Genomic DNA, 24,338 nt, shown 5'->3' with positions numbered 1-24,338 from the left:
ATTCGGCCTGTTGAGACGGTCAAAAAAAGTATCTCACTCGAGTCTGATAAACACAACAACAATAAAAATGGAGTTGGGTCACTTCAGCCTACTGTGTGTGAATGGACTTAACTATTAATAATACAACTAAACTGTTTAATAATGACTCACACTTTTGTTGAAAATTTTGACATAATTTATTGTTCGACGGTACAATGCAAACATACAGATGGGTCAATGTGACCTAAACATCTCAAGAAGCATCTGATAAGCAAAATGTAGCTTTTATTCATCAGCAAACAACTTTAGTGCTTCAGTTAGTGACCTTGCTGAGCAAGTTACGTAAATCTATCTTTAAAAAGAACTATCACTTAGCGTGTGACTGAGTGTGTGATTTTGTCCAATTGGCACTGACGTTTTCTCGGCTTCTGTCAATGGCAGCTGCACTCCTCCACCACCATGTCCTGGTGGTGCTTCATGGCCATCTTGCCGTTCTCATAGTAGAGCATCGAGAGCGACGACAGGGTGCTGGGCACGCAAGACAAACATGGTACCTTGTGTGGGTGGTGCAGCATGAGTAGGCTCTATGGAGAGAAGGAACAATGACGGATTAGAACAATGATGTCAAAACTGTGGCAAAAGTATGGTGAAGAGCAGAAAAAGTGAGTCTTACCTGAATGTAGGCATGGTTGGTTGGCTTGAAGTTCTCATCTACAGGTGTGGGACAGGCGCCCTCACAACGGAAGGCATTGTAGCGTTTGGGATAAATCATCCACTGGCTCCAGCCCAGCTTCTCAAAGTCCACCCACATGTCCACCTTCCTGCACAGAGGACCCTTCTTGTTCCCACTACTTGCCGGCGCGGCCACGGTTTTTCTTCGTCTCTGCTGCCGCTGCTTGGCGTATCTTTTCTTCCTGCGACGTTTCAAACTAGCCTCCCCATCCAGGCTCACATACTTGGAGTTCACCGCCGTGTGGATCAGAGAAGGCATCTGCTGGGCGTCTGGGTTTTGCTTGACGAAGACAACCATCATGACCCGTTTGGTTGTTCGGTGATGGATTCCCTCCATATCCAGCGCAGCGTCTTTCAGCTGACGTCCGGACAGTTTATTCTCCTGCCAATGTTGGAGCAATTGGGTCAAGGAGAAAACTTTCCAGGAGGAGGAGCTCAAGGAACTGGGTTGGACCCTAATGCTGCCTAGGAAAACCCTGCCAACAGAGCAGCCGTCCCCAGAGCATGAGTGGAAAATTTCCACTGAGGCTCTGGGGGACTCACTAAAAGCCAGGAGGCGGATGCGGAGCTCGGCCAGTTGGATGTGGTCGTTGGCGGACAGGGAGGACATGTCGAAGGTGATGGACCACTTGTTACCTCTTTGCTCACAGCCTGAAAGAAGTGCAAGTACAAATTGGTGTTATTTCAGAGTTGGAGGACATTTCATTTTTTTAAGTAGTCCACATACAAAATAATTAATTTGCTTGTTCTGGGGGAAAAAAATAAGTAAATGAAAACTTGGGAAATATTTTTAATCAGAGGAGCAGCCTAATTGAAAGCATCATTATTGTAAAATTGCTTTTCTGACCTTTCTGACCATGGACCTCATTACACCAAAGTTTAATCACCTCTTCTGTTTCATATTAGAGACATTTTCTGGAAGCTTAACAGAAATTTGTGTAATAAATTTCTTACCAATGATATATAAACAGAGCTAATCAAGCCTTTGATATGTTATTACATTTTATTGATGAATATGGAGCAGAAAATAACAAAAGTAAAGGCTTGTTTTTCAAGGATTTTGAAGCCAAAATGTCCTCCATTGTTGAAATGATATTTCTAATTAATGCTAAATCCATCACAAACCATATAGAATCATATTGCAAGATCTACAAACCATATAGAATCATATTGCAAGATCTGTACTGATTTTATTATTGTATTATAGGCATTTTTTATGGCTAAAATGTTTGAAATTGTAGGGCACTCATTTCTTAACTCATTGGCTGCCATTGACGGCGCAAAACGTCCAGTCACTTTATTCTTCGGGGATTGGCAGTGATCATTTGTGATTTAGTCAATAGCAAGGGCGTAGGTTTGGTCTCAACATTGGTAGGGACAATATTACCATAATGCACGTAATGCAAACAATGATCCAAATAAGGGACGACTAGCTTGACTTCGTTGTTCCTTGTGGAGGCTGGCCTGACCGCAGTAGTTTTTACTGTAAGCAAAGTTAATGTTATGCTAACTCTGTTGCAGGTCAGACTTTCGGTAGCAAAATTAGTGGTGTTTCCCCCACCTCCTCAAAAATGACGTCTTTTTACATGACTTACTGTGGCTGCTGCTGGACGGAAAAAAAAAACCTAAACATCTAATATCCCCCCCTCTCCGAAAGGGATGGCATGTCGTCGACATGAATCTGTCAGGGTTGTGTAAGTATGTCTGTGTGCGTGTCTTTATGGCGGGACAGGGAATCAGCCAACCAATTGTTCGTTTGAGGGGGATAAAAATGGACTGGCACATTCAGCAAGTGAAAAGGGATACATGTAAGTCTGAACATAATGAAAATAATGGTAAGGTCTATTCTATCCTTACAATATAGTAAGACAATCTAAATTACCTGTATATTTGAACTCTTTATCTAATAAAATAAGGTTGCTCAAAAGTTAAAATTTGAGCATCCGAAAAAGTTGCTAGTGTTATGTCCCTACAGTCCCTATGCAAACCTACGCCCTTGGTCAATAGTAATGAAAGATGACCATTAACAGCAATGCCTCCCAGGTTAAATGAATGAAAATCTTTTGTCAATAGCAATTATTTAAATACTACAAAAATACTACCATAAATATATGTATATTAAATCAACCTTAGAGTGTTATTGGGGGCCACAACCAGTATGTTTTTATTCATGTTAATTTTGCTAAATCTGTTTTAATTAAAAATATCATTAATTAATAATAAAAAATATATTGCTTCAAAAATAAAATAAGAAATAATTATTCAAAATAATATAACGGTAATTAGGATATAGGTTTAAACCTGGTTTTCACAAAAGTGGATATCACATTTTGGGTCATCCTTGCCTAGTGGCCTATGATCAAAGCCTAATTATGCTTCATGATCTGATGAAGATTCATGATCTGTAACCCGCAGGTGTCAAACTCAAATCTCCAATTCGTGTGTATAACGTGCATTTTAAAGCATGATGAAATATTTTAAGTAGTGAAGCGGGTGAATAAGCTAAAATTAACAATTCTTAAAATTATTTAAACCTTGCCCATATATCAGCCTGAAAGCTATATGACAATGTTTAAACGCATCACTCACTTTTTGCAACAAGGCTGGTCACATAATCCGAATCATGTAGTCCGGTGTTGTCCTCGGTCCAGCTCTTGTCTCCTGCTTGATTCTCGGTCTGCATGGTCCGATAAAGTTGCATCATGAAAAGGGGCAATCCACCGATGATGCGCCTTTGCACGGTGATTCCGGAAGGGTTGATGGAGCCTCGCAGCCGCTTGTCCGGGTGCATCGCGGCAACGCACAAGTCCAAAAGGAGGATAAACACAACCGGCCTCATCGTAATTCCACGATCGAAGTGCAGCTAACTTTGAAATGATGCTACTGAGATGCTTGCCCACAGATTTTATAACCCCGTGGTTGATGGGTGAGGATTTCCTTTGAAGGCGGTACGTCATATCCAAATGTTTGATCTACGACATGCTCAATGTCATACAGGTATGCAGTATAACTTTTATTTTTTATGTGACACGATGCATCGAAACCACTTTGCGGCTTTGTAGTTGCCGAAGTGTGAAAAAAGGCCACATCATGATTGTTGTATTTTGTGGACATGAAATGCTTTGACGAGGATCTAAAAAAAAAAAAAAAAAGATTAAAGGAGATTAGGATCCTGCATGTCTGATTAATGAGCAGGTAACTGCAGGAGTTAATCACAGACGCAGGCAAGTTCAGGCCAAGATACAATCGGCCAACATTACGTCATTTTTACATATGGCATGATTGGATTTGTATTATTTTGAGTCCTATAAATTGTATTATGGTCACAGTTGTTTCTAAATCACTGAATCAAGAGTTACAAATTGACTCCAGCTAATGTGAAAACGACATAAAATGCATATAGTAATTTATTCAAATGGAAAGGAAAATGACATTAGTGTGACTGAAACATTTTTTTAAAAAGATATATTTTGGGCTAGTTTACAGAATAAGTAAAAAGACAGCGTGCGTAATATTTTCAAAAATTCAAATGTGAATAATTGTTTTTTGAAAAGCAATGTGAGAGTTTAATATAAGGGTTTCTTTACATGTACTGTTTTTCAGTAGCTAAAGCAATACATATAGAATGTTGATTAATGTTTATGATTATACAGATTCCATTATATAGGATTCATTATTGGTTAGAAATTTCATTAATCAATGAAAAAACCTTTGTTTATATACAACCCGTGCATCTTTATGGAGGTAGATTTGTGTATTTATTATTAAATAAAAAAAAGTTGCTTTAACAAAATGTATATTTTCAATCAAAAGAAATCATTTCATTTAAAAACAATGTGTTTGAATGCAAAAATGAAATACTTTTTTTTTGTCTCAAATCTATTTTGGCATTCAAACACATTTTTTTATTTGAGTGACGTTTTTTAATTGAAAATGTATATTTTGACTGAAGCAACTTTTTTTTGATTGAATAATAAAGACACAAATCTACCACTATTCATATAATGCCCAGTACAATTATAACAAAAAGAATGATCCTCAAAAATCATATGTACAAGGGAGTTACGTGGACTTGTTTCCTCAAAACTCACAATTGACAGCAACTACAAAATGTCATCAGTGAGGATTTTTCTTCCCCATCAAACGAATTAGATAACACAATAATCTTAAAAGGTAAGCAGAGACGATAGGCTCCTTTCCGATCGCTTTTCATTTGTTCATTAAAATTCTCTGAAGAGGCCATATGTATCAAAAAGTCTTTGTAATTCATTTGATATTTAAAATCAATCCAACTTGCAAGTTTAAAAAACAAAATATGACTTAATTAGCCATTCTTTTTGCAATGTATCTTACGTTTGATTTTTAAATGACTTTTATCCTGCTCTTAATCTAATTTTATGATTGTTTTGTTGTTATTGTTGTTGAGCTATTGTGTTTCCATTTTCTTGTGAAACGTCTTTGAGTGGCATGAAAAACGCTCTAGAAGTAAAATGTATTATTATTTTTAAAGATTGAATGCAACTGTTCATATATATTATATGTATGTATGTATATAATATATATAAGAATATATATATTATTTATTGATAACAACTCCCAAATATAATTCCAAATACTTTCATATATTAAGAACACTCTTACAACAATAATGAACTAAAAAATGAATTATCAAATCATATTTGGACTTTTTAAAAAATTTTTTATTTATTTTATTTATTTATTTTACACAATTATACACATTTACAAACAAAAACGGGCTCACACATGATCAACATTCTACCAAGAAACCACAAATAACACTCTTCATCATAATATACACATTTCTACTTGTTGGCCATGTTTGTATTCACACACACACGTCACTACACATCATACACACACACACACACACACATCCTCGAACATAGGGCTTTACAAAGAAATATTAACTTTCTCAAACAATGAAACCAAGTGGAGAGCTTTTTGCTGCTTGATCAATTTCAGAGATCTATACCATATATGAAACTCATTCATCCAATGTTTAAAACAAGGTCTTGTTTTAAAATACCTGCATTTGTGAATAAAGAATTTTCCAAGCAGTAAAATCACATTAACAACAAAACCCAAATCCTTATTTATGCCAGACACACCAAACTTGATTGACTCTACCGTCCACGTTGAAAGATCAATTTGTTTGGACTGAAGCCAGCTCCGCATATCCTTCCAGAACACTGCACTAGGTCACAATGAAAAAACAAATGATCAATATCCTCAATGTCATTTTCACAAAAAACACAACAATTTGTCTGAAAATTAAATTTAAGTCTCAAAAAGTCGTTAGTGGGATAAATTGCATTGAAATGTACAGTATTTGGTGGCGATTTACTTCCGCGTGCAGTCCTGCGCATGTGTTGTGCAGATGGCGCTTTAATTACCAGCGTTCGAGCGGCTGGTGCACTTCGTACAGATGAGTCGCGCGTGTCCGACATGAAATCACGCCAGCTCGTTTGTTTGCTTGTCCTATCAATTTTAAAGGTGTCCGCAGGTAACATTTTTTTTTTCATTCGTGTGTTTCTAATATTGGAGCATTTTGTACAAGACCTACGTTTTGTTGCTGTTTGTTCAGGTGCCGTTTATGTCACGTTCGAAAATAATGAGGCAAAATGGCGGCCAAATTGAATTGTACACTTTCTCTGAACGTTTAGATTTGATCTTTTAAAATGGTGTTCGTGCGTATTTTTTTTTGCGGTTGGGGTATGGGAACTGCCTTAACCCTATGTCTTTGTTCACATTTGGGTCACCCAACACTTTTAATTGTAATGTTATGGCACTTTAATGAATTGCGTCCATGATGCCAAGTGTCCCATATCAAGTGACATTTCTGTGTATTAATTTCAGGGCAAAATTTCCAGTGTCGTCCAAATCAGTGGCAATGTGATGATGGAAACTGCATCGCTGATCAATGGAGATGTGATGGTGAAGGAGACTGTCTGGATGGCTCTGATGAAATTGACTGCACTAGTAGGTCATTTTTTGGGCTGCTAGATTTTGATTAAATTTGAATCACTGTGACATCTATATCTTAAAACCTATATCGAGCTACTTACTGGTGGTGCAAGTTGTATCTTCAGGCACCCTGTAGGTGAACCAATATGGTGCCTGAAAATATCTTTATAGTTGTTTGCACCAAATGTGATAGATTTCAAGGAAACATTCACCAATGCTTTGCTTCCTCAATTGCAAATCGTGCAAGGAAGCTAGGTGCAATAAATTGTGATTAGCTTAAATATCATTTGAAGCTTAATCATTTTAAGTCCACCTTATGTTCACACATTTAAAAATATTCGGTGCCACGATTTTTGTTCTCTTGTTTCTAAATATGACTCTATTGTCAAGCCTTTTTCCCCAAAATAACTTTTTTTTTTTTTTTTTTTTTTCCTTCAAGCACCCACAAAATCTCATTGTCCACCGGGTCACTTTCCATGTGTGGACTCTGCTGACTGTGTTGACGCATCTGCACGCTGTGATGGACGCAAGCAATGTCCATCCGGCTCCGATGAAGAGAACTGCGGAGTTGCTAATGGCTGTTTGGACACAGACTGGATGTGTGGTAACAAAGTTTGTGTACCAAGAGACCTACGCTGCGACGGAAACAATGACTGCATGGACAACACTGATGAGGAGGGCTGTGGTGAGAGCTTTTATGTCAGACAGTGAAAATTCATTAATGCTTTTTAAAGGCTCACAGCAATGGCAGTATTGTGACCAAGCAGTTTAAGGAATAACTGTTTAAAATGTGACTCATTTGTTTCCAGTTTTGTGCAGTGAAGGTGGCCTACAGTGCGCAGATGTTTGTCTGTCTCCTAGCCAGATGTGTGATGGCAAATTTCACTGCTCAGACGGCAGTGACGAGCCCGTTACCTGTGGTAAGTTCAGCACTAAAATAAACCGCGTCGACTCATTGAATCCCTAAGTGCGAATGCAAATAAATTAAATGCATTGTCACTCCTCCTTGCAGGGCAGACCTGTTCTGTGAACAACGGCGGTTGCAGTCACACATGCGCCGATGAACCCTGGGGATCTTTGTGCACATGTCCTTCTGGATATAAACTCTCCATCAATGGAGCAGTCTGCAAAGGTTATACATGCTTTGCATTTACATTCTGGTTGACTTGAATGACTTTATGCTAAGCCTGAAATAGTTGTAGTGTACTGTATAATACAATTACCATTTGGAAATTTTTCACTACACCACCATCTGCTGGCTGTGATGTGCAACTGCCTCATTTTCCCATTCCTGTCAAAACTGCCTGGGTCTACAGATGTGGATGAATGCGATGTTCCATTTGCGCCGTGCCTGCATCACTGCACCAATACAGATGGATCTTACTTTTGCCACTGCAGAGAAGGCTTCAATCAGGATGAAGGCTTTTCCTGTCTGGCCACAGGTAATTATGCTGTTATGTTCATATATGAAATTATTGAATCTTAAACACTTTAATGCATTTTTCTTTATTTTACTGACTTGTTCAATGTGTGTTTTAGGGAATGTTACCCGACTGCTGACAGTGCTTAGGACTTCTGTTGGGTTGCTTAATGTCAATTCACAACTGTTTGATGTGGTGCAGACTCTAAAGTTCAACCCGGTGGCCCTGACATATGACATTGCACGAGGCTACTACTACTGGGCCGATAATGAGGGATTCATATATAAAAGTGATGGGCAGCGCAGTTTGATTATTTACGCTGGTCAGTTACACATCTACTCGCAACTGGTGTTGATTTAAAATGGATTTTTAAAAAAATATATGTAACAAAGCAATGTTTGGTATAAGAGTAGCTTCTTGTCTATAAGAGCTACTTCATATATCATGAACTAAAATTATTTTCCATTTGGGTTTGATTTCTAAGCCCACTAATTCATGACGTTAGTCACAACTCGAGATGTCCTTCAAATCTTCATACAGGGCAACCTGGAATTCAAAGTCTAGCTTGCGACTGGCTGAATGGAAATCTCTTCTGGTCCAATCAGAGGACAAAATCAATCTACATGCAAGCAGATGATGATGAAAGTTACATTACCCTGTTGAGCAAATCAATCAGCCCATCAGAATTGGTTATTGTACCAGTGGAAAGGTGTGTTATGTCAATATTACAAAATTTCAAATATTTTTTATGTATCATATAAATGGTTGTGCTTTTTTTTGTCTTGCAGCTTGATGTTTTGGATTAATACAGGCCCTGATGATAGGGTGACCATAGAGAGATCATGGATGGATGGCTCAGACAGGAGCTCTCTCACTGTACTCACAGCTCAATTGGCCCATGGACTCACAACCGATGTAGCCGCCAGGAGAGTCTACTGGATCAGTGACTTCAAAATGGTGATTCACAAAAGACCTTTTTACTAGGGCTGTCAAGTTTATCGCGTTAACAGGCGGTAATTTTTTTAATTAATCAGGTTAAAATATTTCACGCTATTTGACGCAATTAGCGCATACACTGAATGACCTTTTCATGCGTTGACTCAGTTTACAATGACGCTATTTTAGCACATTGAGAGCGAAAGGCAGAGAAATGCGAGTGGACACACTTTCATTGGACCGGACCGAGCCTTTGATTGGCTTAAGCTTTGGCAGCCCCTACTAACAGTCATGGTTGCCCAACAACAGGAGACGTTCTTTTTTAATACAACGCAGAACATGCTGTATACCATTTGCAGCCACCACTGACAGTCATGGGTGCCCAACGTCCCATCATTTGGGCAGAACAGTTGTCGCTACAGTATCATTTAGTGATAGCACAACAAAAATAATATTCCTCTCTCCAAAAAAATAATGTTCACAAAAAGAAAAGCGCTCAATGCAAAGAGAACTGGCATTCCCAATCAAAATAGCTATGCAAAATACACATAAAACTTACTTTGCCTAGGCTAGATCTCTAATTCAAAACTCGCCATTGACACCTTGTGGTGTATTTCAATCACTACCTTATGTAGTTAGACACTGTGGAAGAACGTCGGGGAGCCCGATATGACTTTTTGATTGAGAATCTTACTAATTTTATTAAAACGAAAACATTAGGAGTGGTTTTGATATGAAACTTCTATAACTTGTACTCAAATGTGTCTTTTAAGAACAAGTCTATCAGTGGATCCCTTTAATACAAATGTTAATGTCATCTTGTGGATTTACTGTTATAATAAATACAATACTTATGTACAGTATGTTGAATGTTAATGTAAGTCTTGTTTCCATTCCAACAATAATTTACAGAAAAATATGGCATATTTGAGATGGTTTGATTTGTGATTACGATTTTTAAGCTGTGATTAACTCGATTAAAAATTTTAATAGTTTGACAGCCCTACTTTTTACACAATTTTAATCTAAAATGGATCAAGCATTTTACTTTTTCCTTCAGTCCATTGAGACAATGAAATTGGATGGAACCGGCCGCTATGCGTTCACTGGACTGTTCAACAAGAGGCCAGCTCTGAACCTGGCTGTGTTTGGAAGTTCCTTCTATTGGGTGGATGACAATGGACTCTGGCAAGTGCCACAGACCCAACCAAGCAAGAAGAAGTTTCTGTGGAAATCCACAGTTCCGGTCATGACGATTTTTCATGAACTACAGCAGCCTCGAGGTAAGCAAGAACTTGACCTTTCTCCTCAGAATTTGTTTATGAAATGCACAACAACAAGGTACAGTCTTGTATCTCAACAATAGGCACATCTGCATGCATCAAAACACCTTGCCAGATTTGTCTACTCACTAAGGGCAACCCTGTGGGGTTTACCTGCACTTGTCCTGACTCCAAAGTATTGATGGTTGACGGATCATGTCAGTGTAGGTACAATCATGGATACATTGGGTTTGAGGATCATTCAATGTGGACAAAGTTGACAACTGTATTCTTTTGTGCTTCAGATCCTAAATTTCTGTATGCGACCTCCAACACTATCAACCTATTGGAGTTTCAAGGCAGCATGCCCACAGAAACTGAGATTTTCGCTACAGACAAGGGCATTCTGTCATTCGATGTGAGCTGGAACACCGATTGGCTGTACTGGGCCAACCAAACTGGCCACGTCCAGCGCACCAGCCTAACGCAAGTTAAGACGGAGTGGATTCCAACACCCATGTCAGGTAAATTTTTTTTTTTTTTTTTAGTATTGTCTAATTTAAACTGGGGAGGGTTGATCATTATTGCCATCTACGCCCCAGTGAAAAATTGATTGGATGTCTATTGCCGTCAGTGGCAGTTAAATGAAGGGATTTCAAATTTTTGTAATTGGAATGGAATCTGACAAACAAATCACGGTAGCCATAATTTGTTCATCTCTTTTAGTTTGTCTCATCAAAGTCGACCAGAAGAGTGGGAGCGTTTATTGGGTGTCATGTGACCAAAGCTGGATTGGCTTCGTAGAAGTGGACCGTCGTTACCAGCGGCAGTTGTACCACACAACAAAAGAAATCCGTTGTCTTCACCTGGACTGGCTGAGGGGTGGACTCATCTGGTTGGAGGAAGAGCACATCTTTACCATGAGCCTGACTGGAAGCAAAGCCAGAGAACTGCTACATTTGACAGGAATCCAAGGAAACATTGCCTTTGATCTGAGAGCTGCAAGTCTGCTTTGGAACTCCAAAACGGCAGGTTTGTTAAAATTTAAATTAAGGGGAATGTGACTGAATGGAAATTCTAACCCCTCTGCAAATGAGCCGATTAAAAAAGTTTAATAAATGGAGGGGGGAAAAAAACATCAGATGTTTGTTGAAGTGCCAGGATTATCAGGCAGGGCCCATAAGTGGTGACACCCATTTTAATAATATTGGTACTATTTTAGCCAGTCAAATGTGAGTATCCAAAATTGCCCGCTCTTTCTTTTGCATTAATAGCCCTCTATCTAATGCACCTGTGCTTAAGTCATAGGTTCATCTAATGTCTGTAATTGCGACTTCCTAGGTCCTCTGTTTAGATGCTAGCCCCTCCTACCAGAAATTCCATCGATGAGACTATATTAAGAGGAACTTTGCAGGAGGTTCATGTTTATCGATCCTTCCTCAATGACTTTATCTAATAGACCGCAACTGCGTGACATCCAGTCATTGAAGTGCTTCACATGCTGTTCACAAAACAATTGACTGCATGGTGGAATTATTACTCCAGTAAAACCAAAAATGTTCAATAATTTCACAAAAGCATTACTATAACTACAAAAGATCCATTTTGTTTCAAATGTAATGAACGATGTAACGCTTCACAACTTTTGACGATTGTGATTGATGTCACCGTTGGAGAACAATTGCAGAGAACCTTCAATTAAGAAATACAAAATTTAGAAATGTAAAGAGATATGCAAATATTTTAAACAAGTCTTTACATGAGTCATTCACACAAGGTGTCCTTTTAATATTAAAACTTGCCCGTTGACACCTCCTTGTTATTAATGGCCAAAAGGAAGTGAAGAGGTAAAATTGGATCCAGTCAGCCACATATTGCGAATCCGGCTTTTTGCAGAGGTAAGCAAAAATGACCGACTCAAATGGCTTAAAAAGTGACATTCTGGGGATTTTCGAAGCAAATTCTTGCAAATCTGATAAAATGACATTACCAGTACTTATGCTTGCCACCCGTACCTTGAAATACGGAATCGTTCTGTATTGAACCAATACTGAACGCAGTTAATTCCGTATTTCACAATTGTCCCATGGGTCGACCCTGCGCGACCCACGGCTCCTGCGTGGCGGGCGGCGGTGCGCCCAGCCAATGCACGTCTGTCACACACATACACCTGCGCTCATGAGTGACCACTGAGTCTACAATAATGAACAAAAAGGGCAGGAGATATTAAAGACGGCAAGATGGTTATCTGCCTGCCCGCTGCTGTCTGCCCTGCACTGCGCTCCACTTACGGGTTCGTTGCCTAGTTACCTCGCTCTCTCTGCTCAGTGCACCGCCCCGCGCACTTTCAAAACCAACATTTCTGCAACATTAGAAGTTCAGGACACCCCACGTATCCTCAAGAGGGAAAACGTCTCCAAAAAATGGACTGGAGTGGCTCGATAGTCACTGATGATGATTATAACGCGAACGGCAGGCAGGAAAGTTTTTGCAGTGTCTCACGGAAGTGTAAAACAGCATTGTGCAGGGGACCTCCACAAACGGAATATAAGATCCCAGAAGAGCCTTCGTCACAATTCTTTGTACCTGAAACATCCCCTGAGCTTGATTTGGTATGTTATTATGCTCTTGTATATGTATAACATATAGGCTATATTTATATTTACCTTCATACATCTTGCATTGATAGGAGCATAGCTAGGCTATTTCAGTTGCTACTATGGTTGATTATTTTTAGGAATGTTGATTTGTTTTTTTTTTGTTTTTTTTTTTTTTGAAACATGCATTATCAATCAATATGGAATGAATTTATGTACCCATAAAGAACATGTTATTTTGTTTCGCTAACTAATGCTAATCATTTGGAATTATTCCTAATTAGGGCTGTCCCAAACGACTAATTTTCTCCCGATTAGTCAGCTGACTATTTTTACGATTAGTCGACTAATCTAATAATTAAAAAAAAAAATTTGGGGGGGGTGTTTATTTACTAATTTAGCAATGACATTTTTGTTGACGCTTATCAATTCACAAAAAACATATTGGAACACTTAAATTATATATTAAAGTACAAATAAACACGTAAATAACAATAATCAAATAAACAATGAGTTCAAATGCTGATAGAATTAACTAGTGTAGCATCCCGATTGAAAAGGTGGTCTCTTAAACTGATGGTTTACAACTTTTATTCCATCCTTGATGTAATCACACCGTAAAAGCTACGGTGCACACAAATAAAACAACACAATTAGAAATTAACAAAAACTTTTCACCTTTTTCCTTTTAAACCTTATTTATATATCAATGAATTGCCTTTACCTTAATTTATTACCTTATCATTGACAATCTCTCCCTTGAGTGCAATCTTTGTATATACTGTATATATTTATGACCTTTTAACCTTATATAATTTTCTATACCATAAAATAAACCACAACATGAAGTAAACCTTTCAGTTAGCATTAAGGACTATACTAATAGCACTTATAAGCCCATTGTCAATGAAACATTATTATTCAGTAAGGCGACAGCACCCTCTGGTGTACAAAAAATGGAAAAAAAAAAAAAAACTGGGTGACGGCGCTTGAGGTGTTTAATTCACGGCCGACGTGCAGTCAAGCTTGGCATTGAAGAGACAGGACAGAAGAGTGTACCCTCCGTTGTTTCTCTGAAATAAGTCAGTGTTTTGGACACTCTGGTGCGCTTTTTTGGCTTTGTGCCGCCCAATTCCCAGCTTGCATACAGAGCATCCGACATTCTGAACTTTCCACGCATATATTTTTTTTTAAACCTTCATTAACCGTCGACGGGATGTTGTGCTCGTCGACGGATTTACGTCATCGATGACGTCGACTATGTCGACTAGTCGGGACAGCTCTATTCCTAATAGATCAACAGCAAATAAACACTGAATAAATAGTCCTACTGCAAATATATGCCATCGATTGATTGATAGTGAATTTGACATCATCCCACTCCTGCCCTCTAAATTACTGCAGCTGAGGTGACACAGGTATACCACACAGTAAAACGTAGCCCGTCAGAGCTACAATAGTGCTGACTGTGGACACAGGTTCAATCAGAAGATTTTTATGTGATTCCAAAATGGTGAAGAAAATGACTTTGGGGAGAACAAGCAAGAGGCACTGTTGAAACAAGTCCTGGGTCCAAAGGCAGTGGGTGATGTGCTTAAGATCTTAACGTCACCCATCCCATTCTCCATACAGACCGATGCCTCGAATAAATTGAGCAGGAAGATGTTCCCCTTGCTGTCCAGTACTTCAGTCCAGAGTCTGGGCTTGCCAACAAAATGCTGGACTTTATAGAGAATGCAGACGAGTCAGCTGCTGTAATTGTAGCTATCCTGGAACATTCCCTTAAGAAATGTGGCTTGTCAATGCATCACGTGACCGGATTCGGTGCCGACAACACAAATGTTAATTACGATATTCACAACTTCATTTTCACTAACTTGCAGAAAAGAAAGAAAAAAAAAAACGATCTGCTGCACGGAAACTGCCATGCCGACAAAGTGCACAATACAGTTTTCTCATCTAAAAATACATTTCTATTCATTTTAGGAGTTTTGGGGATGCCCCTTTTTTTTCGCCCGTAAGGCTTTGGGCGCGAGGGGGGGGCGTCCCTTATTTCCATTTCTGAAAGGTGGCAATCCTAACAGTACTACTGTAAATTGTAGATGCCATTGAAAGTTAATACTTTTAGTACCATTGATAGTCATCCAATCATTTGGCTCTTCATCATGCTGTGAATTTAAATTAGTCACTAGTAGACAAATCCATTTCAACTGGGAGGGTTGGCAGCAAATTACCCTTTCCAGTTGAAGTGGACTTTTATCACTGTCAATGACAGTCAATAAGTTTATATTTGTGCTTCATTTGTACTTCTCAGGCTTAACAATGATGAGTTTGCTCCAGGAAAAAAAACACCAATTGGAAAGTTGGAATATTTCAGGCTCAGTGGTAGGTGCCCTGGAGCCTTACCTGTTGTCTCTGTCGGGGAACGTCATGACCTTGTGGGACCGACGTGATGGACGTAATATCCAGGACTTAAGTGTGAGAGGTCCTGTGGTCAGTGTAATGGCAGCACTCGGCGACATACACGAAGGTTCATATACTGTATACACAATATTGTCATAATTCTTTCAGTGTTGGGAAAAAAAAAAAAAAAAAGGCGGTCTTCCATTGGGTGTAAGTTCCTTTTCATTTATTCCCATAGTGCCAGTTACTGCTGTTTGCTCTGGATCATCTATGCTATGCAAGGGCACATCAATCTGCCTCCCTCAAAGCCAGCTGTGTGATGGCAAAAATGACTGTCCTGATGGAGATGATGAAAGTTTGTGTGTTAAAAACTGTCCATCCAAAGGTACTCGATCAGCCTGTTTAATAGTCACAAGACATTCACCAGAGTTGCATTCAGCAACTTCTCATTGTAATGGCTCTTCAATCTGCATTTGAATTCATAGATGATTTTAAGTGCAAGGACCAAAGGAGCTGTGTGTCCAGAGTGCAAGTGTGCGACGGCCGTGCTCATTGCATCGATGGCTCAGACGAGGTCGAGTGCCCCGCTGTTACCTCACTTGGAACTCTGGTGAATGCCCTCAAGTGTCGCATGGGTTCTAAGCCATGTAAGAATGGCATGGAGTGTGTGTTGTACAGCCATGTGTGTGATGGGGAGGCGGACTGTAAGGATGGCTCAGATGAAGAGAATTGCAGTGAGTAACTTGAAATGTTCTCATGGCTTCAAACCTGTATGCTAAATTTAAATTGATTATCCTTCAATGCAACAGAACAGGATGCGACCCCACCAAAACCAACCACTGATGCACCTGAGAAAAGTGCCCCTAAAATTGTGAATGCCGCCCCAACTCTGCCTGCCTGCATCAGCCCATCCGTCCTTTGTCCACATGCTTCTATTCACGTCTGTATCTCCCCGAAGCAGTTTTGCGATGGTCAAGATGACTGTCCTGACGGCTTTGATGAATATAACTGCGTGAAAAGATGTCGCTCTAAAAGTAAGACAGAAATACAGTATCACTGAAATTGAGAAGTGGTGTGAAACTGTTGAAGTCTGGACTATGTGAAAATTCTTCAAATTCATAGGCGCTGCTTTAAGGTTATTCAAAAATACACATTCTAAACATGTTTCTCTTGATTTCCATAGCGGACTTTCTCTGCAAAGACAGGCGGAGCTGTGTTTCCAAGAAGTTCCTTTGTGATGGTCGAGCTCACTGTCACGACGGCTCAGATGAGGTTTCCTGCCCGACTATTGCGCCACCTGCCACCCAAACAAAGACTCTAAGATGCCGTATGGGATTCTGGCAATGTCTGGATCGGTCCCAATGTATTCCCCATAGCCATGTGTGTGATGGAGAAAAAGACTGCCGGGATGGGTCAGATGAGGAAAAATGCGGTAAATTGAATTCTAAAGATGGCCGACAAGTGAAGTGAATTGATATTTTTTGTTTTTTGGTGTAACAGTAAAAATGTGCCACTTAATTTTGAATTGTTCGATTTCTCAAATTGCACGCTCTGCAGAAACTCAATCTACCTCCAGTCCAGCTTTAAATGAGTTGCCTTCAGCCACAAAGTCTCCCCCAAAGGCAACTTGTATGAGTCCATCAGTGTTTTGTCCAAATTCTCTTGTTTGCATTCAGCCAACACAAATGTGTGACGGAAAAAAAGATTGTCCTGATGGATCAGATGAGAACTGTGTGAAAAGATGCCTTTATATCGGTAAGTACGCTGTTTAGAAAAAAAATGATAATGATAAAAATAATATATGGCGGAAAACACTGAGGTGACTTGAAGTTCTGCTCTGAGACCCCCAATTTGGCCAAATTTCGAAATTGCCCGATATGCATGTTATACATCATTGGAAAGCTTAAAATCTCAATTTTCTGGGGGAAGAAAAAATTTGAACAGGAAGGGATTAAAAAAAAAAAAAAAAAAAAAAAAAAAAAAGTAAACGGCAAAACCCGAACTGGAGGGGAGCGCATGCGAGAGCACAATTAAAGACTCCATGATTTTAACGAGACATTATCGCATACTTAACTCTTTTCGATCCAAAAACTTTATGTAGCATGCATCACTGAGTGTCAAGACACAGCTATGAATGGCCACAGCCAGATTTTATGGGTGAAACATGGTAATATAACAAGGGTCGCTTTGCAGAAATCCGACATCAAGGAGTGGTCGAGAGTTTAATTTTCATATATTTACCCTTTTAAATGCCCCCCCCCCCCCCCCCCCCCCCCCCCAATTTCTCTTTGAATGGATTTATCTAAAATATTGGGGAAAATGCGACAGTAACGAAAAAAATAAATTAAGCGATAGTTATGAGGTAGATATGACTTTTTTACACACGCTAATTTTTTCATTGTGACGTAATTTAAGTTTACAAGTTTTTTTGTTTTTTTTTTAAACTCAACATTAGACATCAATTAATGATTCTAAGCTAAAAATGACAGACATTTCGAATAATATGACCACTTACCTTTTTATGGCTAGGTTGAAACAAAAGCAGTTGGTTGCGCGACGTCTGTAAACGGGGTTTCCAGGGTAAAACGGACAAATAAAAAATAGTTCGGGGACTTAACGTGCCATGAATCTGCTATGGTAGCATATAGACATTGTTCTATCAGACACAACAGTTCTTTTGGCTTATAATACAGCAGTTTATTTTAAAGAGGGGTGAAAGAGCAGAAACTACTTTTTCAGCCTTGTCTGTGTTTTCCGCCATACATATATAAAATAATTCAACATCATGCGAACTACCAATTTTAAGAACAGCAGTTTTCATAACTTATTTTGGGTATTGGTAGTTCCAAGTTAATGCCGTTTACCTAGTCAAATGAGTTGAGTTATCAAGTTTTGGGGAAAATGTAGATTTCTAAATAGATCTTGTAAAGATCAGTTGTGCGCAGACTTGTGTATGTATTGCGCTGTCTTTGAGGTGACCAAGGTTCGAATCTTGCTTGATTTATTTTTCACATACACACTGTACCTGCATGTACTTAAGTCCGTTTCAGGTCACTTAAATTTTGCTTTTACGAAAACTTGCTTTTGCAAAATTTTCCATCAAAACTTGCAATGCAAGTAAAATAGCAGATTTGAAATTTCAAGTTGATTCAACCATAAAGCGCCTGTCCCTCCCATCATGTCTCCTGCCCCTGCTGACTCTACATTTTTATCTCTACACTCCAGATGATTTTCGCTGCAAGGACAAAAGAAGCTGCATCTCACAAAGCCTTGTTTGTGACGGGCGGGCTCAATGTCACGATGGTTCTGATGAAGTTGACTGTCCGAGTGTTGCAATCCCGGGAGGCCGAGCAAAGGCCTTGAGGTGTCTCATTGGCTCCCAACTGTGCCGGGATGGCAGCAAATGTGTGCTCGTCAGTCACATTTGTGATGGAGAGACAGACTGCACAGATGGCTCAGATGAAGAAGGATGTGGTGCGCATTTTTAAGATTATTACGGCCAGATTTTTGCTAATGTCAAACCTCATTTCAGTTGTATTTGAGCATTTTTTTTCCTCTTCAGACGTTTCAATGACTGAGACTCCTCCACCTGAAAACTTGAATCGAAATCCTTTGCCTCTAAATACACAACCTCCAAGCAAGCCATCTTGTCCTAGTCCTTCATTTCTATGTTCAGATTCATGTGTCCCTTCAGCAAAGATATGTGATGGAGTAAAAGATTGTCCTGATGGTTCTGATGAAGATGTATGCATAAAACGATGCCCAAATAAGAGTACGTTAAAAATGCTTATTCAACAAGGCACAGTGTGGAATTGGAGTGAATCATGCCCCCAACCCTGTTCTCTTGACCTCCACAGCGGACTTCCGCTGCAAAGATAGGCGGAGCTGTGTCAACAAAAAGTTGGTATGCGATGGCCGAGCTCATTGCCATGACAGTTCCGATGAGGTTTCCTGTCCAACTATAACGCCACCCGCCAGTCGTGCAAAGCCTCAAAGATGCCGTATGGGTTTCCAGTTATGTCTGGATCGGTCCCAATGCGTTCCCTACAGCCATGTGTGTGATGGTGAAGAAGACTGCCGTGATGGGTCAGATGAAGAGGAATGTGGTAAATTGTTTTTTAAAAGACGGCTTTAATCAGTATTTAACTCAATATTTATTTATGGTGCCACAATCATGGCAAATAAATAAATGTTGAGTATCTTAAAGTATCGTAAGGTCTATTCAGGGGTGCCGAGGAGGAGGGTCCGTCGGGAAGTCGAATCTCTGATTCAGGAGGAGCAGTGTGGTTTTTGTCCCGGCCGTGGAACAGTGGACCAGCTCTATACCCTTGGCGTGGTCCTCGAGGGTGCATGGGAGTTTACCCAACCAGTCTACATGTGTTTTGTGGATCTGGAGAAGGCGTTCGACCGTGTGCCTCGGGGAGCCCTGTGGGGGTTTCTCCGGGAATACGGGGTACTGAGCCCCCTGGCTGTTCGGTCCCTGTATGAGCGTTGTTGGTTTTGTCCACATTGCTGGCAGGAAGTAGAATTTTTTTTTATGGACAGAATTTCTAGGCGCAGCCGAAGTGTTGAGGGGGTCAGGTTTGGTGACCTCAGCATTGCGTCTCTGCTTTTTGCAGATGATGCGGTGCTGTTGGCTTCATCAAGCCGTGACCTCAAACTCTCACTGGAGCGGTTGGGATGAAGATCAGCACCTCCAAATCCGAGACCATGGTCCTCAATCGGGAAAGGGTGGAGTGCCCTCTCCGGGGCGGGGATGACATCCTGCCCCCAGTGGAGGAATTCAAGTATCTTGGTGTCTTGTTCACGAGTGAGGGTAGGAGGGATAGGGAGATCGACAGACAGATCAGAGAAGCATTTGCAGGAATGCGGACTCTGCATCGGTCCGAAGTGGTGGAGCTGAGCCGAAAGACGAAGCTCTCAATTTACTAGTTGATCTACGTTCCTACCCTCACCTATGCTCATGAACTGTGGGTCTTGACCGAAAGAACAAGATCCCGGATACAAGCGGCCGAAATGAGTTTCCTCCGCAGGGTGTCCGGGCTCTCCCTTAGAGATTACGGGAGAAGCTGGGAGGGACTGGGCATCGAACCGCGAGTCTCCGGTTTGAGAGGAGCCAGCTGAGGTGGCTGGTGTCTGGTTCGGATACCTCCTGGAAGCCTCCCTGGAGAGGTGTTCCGGGCATGTCCCACCGGCGGGAGTCCCCGGGGTCGACCCAGGACACACTGGAGAGACTCTCAGCTGGCCTGGAACGCCTTGGGATCCCGCTGGAGGAGCTGGTCGGGCAGAGGGAAGTCTGGGCTTCCCTGTTAAAGCTGCTGCCCCCGTGATCCGATTCGGAGCAAGCGGAACATGATGGATGGAGTATCTTTTAAAGGGGAATTAAACTGTAAATTGTCTGACTTGGTATTTCTCAACTTTTTGACTCTGCAGAAATCCCATCTTCTGCCACTCCGCGCTTAAATGAATTGCCTGCATCTGCAAAGCCCTTTAATAAGCCTTCCTGTAAGAGTCCATCAGTGTTGTGTCCAAATTCGTTTGTCTGCATTAGTTCGACACAAATGTGTGATGGAGTGGAAGACTGTCCTGATGGTTCGGATGAAAATTGTGTGAAAAGATGCCCTAGTAAGAGTAAGTAATGAGGTTGGGGCTTCGAAGTTCAAACAAGTTTATTTTTTAAATCACATTTCTCTACCTCCATAGCTGACTTTCGGTGCAAGGACCGTAGGAGCTGCGTCTCAAAGTCAGTGGTCTGTGATGGCCGGGCACATTGCCATGATGGCTCAGATGAGGTGAACTGTCAGAGTGTAGTAATGAGCTTGACTACAACAAATGTACTGAAATGCCGTATGGGCACAAAGCTCTGTAAAGACCGCACAGAATGTGTCTTACACAGCCATGTGTGTGATGGAGAGAAAGATTGTTTGGATGGATCTGATGAAGAAGGATGCCAGGAAACCTGTGTAAAAGGTTGTATAAAAATGTTCTCCTTTTTGGAAATGTCAATGGTTTTACATTGTTGCTTTTTCTCTTTACTTCCAAAGGTGAATTTCAATGTGCTCATAGGGTGATGTGCATCCCTGAGGCCCAGGTCTGTGATGGAAGAGCTCAGTGCAGCGACCGTTCTGATGAGATGGGCTGCAAGGAAAAAAACAAAATCTGCGAGTTTCACTGCTCAGACGGCCATCGTTGCATCCCGAATAAATTCGTGTGTGATGGAGACAAGGACTGTGTCGATGGCACAGATGAAATGGGTTGTGGTAAGTCAAATTGTGAAAACAATCATTACATTTTATAACTTAAAATTATGTGTTCACCAATTTATGAGTTAACTCTAAATTGTAACTCTGAGGCAGGCAGCGTATGATCGCTGCAACTCCCAATTCAAATGAATTGGTCGTCCATTGCTGTCAATGACATATAACTAATGGATACTGTATATATTAATAACGTCTGAAATTTGCAATAATTGAGCTAATCCTTTTCATGATCAGATTGTGTATGACTAGCGGTGCACCCAATGAAAAAACTGATGTAAAAAATCAAAACTAATTAGAATATTAAAACATAAGCTTATTCAGATGTTTATTTTTTAGTATTAATGCTAATTTACAAATGTGTTTTATTTTGTACTAATATTTCAACAATGCACAACAAAATAAAACTCAATTTTTTTTTTTTTTTTACTTGACCCACTATAAAGTAAAAAGCATGTTCAAATTTCAAAATGCAAATCTATTAGTTTACATACCCCAATTGTATTTGATTTTCACTATTTGTACGATATTTTGGTGTTCAGTCACTTCTGTTTCTGAAGGGATTAATTTAGAACTTCTTTCTCGGATTGGCCTTTGAACGCAATGCACCCTGTGCAGTCGATTCACCAAGTGCTTGCCTGCATGTGGGAATGAGAGCAAAATGTTTCCAAAACTGGAAAGACAATCTTGTAACCCTATTTTAGCTGTTCAAAGGGGGTAAGAAGAGCAATGTAAGTGGGAAGTTAATGTGGAAGGTGCTGTTCCAAAGTTGCACCGAGCAAACACATCCACATCATTCACCGCTTGAGGGCACTCAAGAAGTGCACGCTATCAGAAGTGCACGCTACTGAGCTTTTTGCTTGTGCTGGAAAAACATTTTGAACCAAAACCAGATTTTCAGTCACCATACGAGCATGACCTTAATCACAATTAAAATTTGCAATTATTGCCCAGCCTAAGTTGTAAAACTATTTTGACTGTGTAGTCGTTTTCATGTTCAACAATGTTTTTCGTTGACTGCCCCCACCCAGATACTGTCACACCTCTGGTTCCAAGTCCTGCTTCAGTTTGTACTGCTCCTTCAGTTCTTTGCCCTGGTTCGTCATTGTGCATCTCACAAACTCAGCTATGCAATGGGAAAAAAGACTGCCCAGATGCATTTGATGAGAGGGACTGTGTTTTCAAGTGTAAAAGTGCAAGTAAGTGTCTTGACAATGGAAGGGCAGAAGCATCTATTATAATCTCTGATGTATTGATTCCCCCGCCTCCCAGGAGACTTCTTGTGCAGTGACCGGAGAAAGTGCATCCTCAAAATGTATGTGTGTGACGGTCGTGCCCACTGTCCAGATGGCTCAGATGAGAGGAAGTGCAAATCACCTGACCGTGGTTCATCCAGTAAGTTAATGAAAGGGAAGATACATGGAAATCCTATTCGAGCGGACAAAGGTAGAACAAAAAAACTTTTACAATAGTGTCATACACATTGAAATGCTTTCATGCTCCCCATTATTTAAGTGTCTTTGAAAAAGAAGACACCTCAAAGTATTTTATGTAAACTTATTAACTTTATTTGACCACTGATAATGGAGAACATTTTAAACAAAAAATGATGCTTGAGAGTTGTGACGTCAGTTATACCCACTATACAAACGAACAGAGTTGCATGTTTTAATGGGCAGAAGAGACATTAGAAAGGAGGGTGGGCAATGTGGGGAAACATTTCAGCAGCTAAAATAGTACTGGCCTTGATCAAATGGCTGTGACCACTTTCTGGAAATGGTTTTTTGATACTTTTTTTTTCTCCATTACACTTGAATTTATTAAACAAAGATTCTTTCCACTAGCATCCATTTTTTTGTTTCTTTAAAATCATTTCATTTAATGAAGCCAAGGCATTGAATGACTTTTCTTTGCTAAGCCCCCAGGGAGAAGTTGGCTCCTCTAAAATGCCGTAACGGCTTCAAGCCTTGCAAAGACGGTCTGGAGTGTGTTATGTACAGTCATGTGTGTGATGGAGAGAAGGACTGTCAGGATGGATCAGATGAGGAGGAATGCACCGTTCAGTGCAAAACAGGTTTGTTTATGCGGTTTAATTTTTTTCTGCAAGTCCAAGCGCTATATTCAAAGTGTTTGTTTCCGTTCCCAGATGAGTTTGAATGTCATCACGGTAATAGATGCATCCCACCAGCGCAGGTGTGCGATGGACAGTATGACTGTCAAGACCGATCTGATGAAATGGGCTGTGAAAGTCAGCACTTAGGCTGCCATCACCATTGTGATAACTCAACACGCTGTATACCGGAGACCTTCCTGTGTGATGGAGAGAGAGATTGCGCTGATGGCTCGGATGAAGACAAGTGCAGTATGTGACATATTTGCACACATAAAAAGTGAATGTTTAGCCCTTTACAAAGTTTTTGGCCATTTAAAAAAAAAAAAAAAAAAAAAAAAACTCGATGTACCCATATGTGGAAATTACATTTTGAGGCTACAATATTTTTGTATTGTACAAGTGTGACCTACACGGCCCAAAATTTGATATCCCTATATGTGGATGCCACAGCCTAATTATTAAAAGATGAAATAGACTATTAACTAGTTGAAAAAGAAAGAAGCTAAGCTAAATAAGAGCATATTAAGTCATTGCCTGCCATTGACAATACACTGATCGGTAGGAAATGGTTGTTTCAGTGTAATTGATGGCGCGGGTTGTCATTTTCATTTTGACTAGGAGGGCTGGCATTGACCATTCGCTGCCAGCTTCTG

The 24,338-nt window shown here is 40.2% G+C and overlaps 2 protein-coding genes across 3 annotated transcripts in view; one reads left to right on the top strand and one right to left on the bottom strand.

The window, feature by feature from the left end:
- Positions 1–176: 176 nt before the first annotated feature.
- Positions 177–3,625, bottom strand: LOC130905962 (nodal homolog 2-A-like). Its single transcript, XM_057819789.1, has 3 exons — positions 3,301–3,625; positions 653–1,362; positions 177–563 (listed from the first exon to the last, which is right to left on the bottom strand). Exons 1-3 carry the CDS (start codon positions 3,548–3,550, stop codon positions 411–413), a joined length of 1,113 nt encoding a protein of 370 aa, XP_057675772.1. The 5' UTR covers positions 3,551–3,625; the 3' UTR covers positions 177–410.
- A 2,494-nt stretch (positions 3,626–6,119) lies between these two features.
- The window catches only part of si:dkey-88l16.3 (low-density lipoprotein receptor-related protein 2), a 30,558-nt gene continuing 12,339 nt past the window's right edge, over positions 6,120–24,338 (top strand). For both annotated transcript variants that reach the window (XM_057819788.1, XM_057819787.1), the window contains exons 1-29: positions 6,120–6,235; positions 6,589–6,711; positions 7,136–7,381; positions 7,506–7,616; positions 7,709–7,828; positions 8,013–8,138; positions 8,236–8,439; positions 8,658–8,826; positions 8,906–9,074; positions 10,114–10,336; positions 10,420–10,539; positions 10,621–10,839; positions 11,042–11,347; positions 15,227–15,442; positions 15,554–15,700; positions 15,801–16,049; positions 16,125–16,349; positions 16,499–16,747; positions 16,873–17,070; positions 18,541–18,789; positions 18,878–19,087; positions 19,173–19,421; positions 20,749–20,946; positions 21,019–21,285; positions 21,360–21,575; positions 22,604–22,771; positions 22,845–22,967; positions 23,491–23,646; positions 23,719–23,934. In XM_057819788.1, the coding sequence (XP_057675771.1) occupies positions 6,178–6,235; positions 6,589–6,711; positions 7,136–7,381; positions 7,506–7,616; positions 7,709–7,828; positions 8,013–8,138; positions 8,236–8,439; positions 8,658–8,826; positions 8,906–9,074; positions 10,114–10,336; positions 10,420–10,539; positions 10,621–10,839; positions 11,042–11,347; positions 15,227–15,442; positions 15,554–15,700; positions 15,801–16,049; positions 16,125–16,349; positions 16,499–16,747; positions 16,873–17,070; positions 18,541–18,789; positions 18,878–19,087; positions 19,173–19,421; positions 20,749–20,946; positions 21,019–21,285; positions 21,360–21,575; positions 22,604–22,771; positions 22,845–22,967; positions 23,491–23,646; positions 23,719–23,934 (5,530 nt within the window). In that variant the 5' untranslated portion in view covers positions 6,120–6,177. The remainder of the gene's footprint in view (positions 6,236–6,588; positions 6,712–7,135; positions 7,382–7,505; positions 7,617–7,708; positions 7,829–8,012; positions 8,139–8,235; positions 8,440–8,657; positions 8,827–8,905; positions 9,075–10,113; positions 10,337–10,419; positions 10,540–10,620; positions 10,840–11,041; positions 11,348–15,226; positions 15,443–15,553; positions 15,701–15,800; positions 16,050–16,124; positions 16,350–16,498; positions 16,748–16,872; positions 17,071–18,540; positions 18,790–18,877; positions 19,088–19,172; positions 19,422–20,748; positions 20,947–21,018; positions 21,286–21,359; positions 21,576–22,603; positions 22,772–22,844; positions 22,968–23,490; positions 23,647–23,718; positions 23,935–24,338) is intronic.

The sequence above is a fragment of the Corythoichthys intestinalis genome, chromosome 17 (assembly GCF_030265065.1).
Source record: "Corythoichthys intestinalis isolate RoL2023-P3 chromosome 17, ASM3026506v1, whole genome shotgun sequence".
Lineage (NCBI taxonomy): Eukaryota > Metazoa > Chordata > Actinopteri > Syngnathiformes > Syngnathidae > Corythoichthys > Corythoichthys intestinalis.
Note: the sequence above shows the minus strand (reverse complement) of the source record. Positions and strands in the feature narration are given on the sequence as shown.

Coding starts and splice junctions, on each gene's coding strand:
- LOC130905962 (XM_057819789.1), bottom strand. CDS start 3,550: ATGAGGCCGGTTGTGTTTATCCTCCTTTTGGACTTGTGCGTTGCCGCG. Junction 1,363..3,300: donor GACCAGCCTTGTTGCAAAAA/GTGAGTGATGCG, acceptor CACTTCTTTCAG/GCTGTGAGCAAAGAGGTAAC. Junction 564..652: donor CCAACCATGCCTACATTCAG/GTAAGACTCACT, acceptor TTCTCTCCATAG/AGCCTACTCATGCTGCACCA.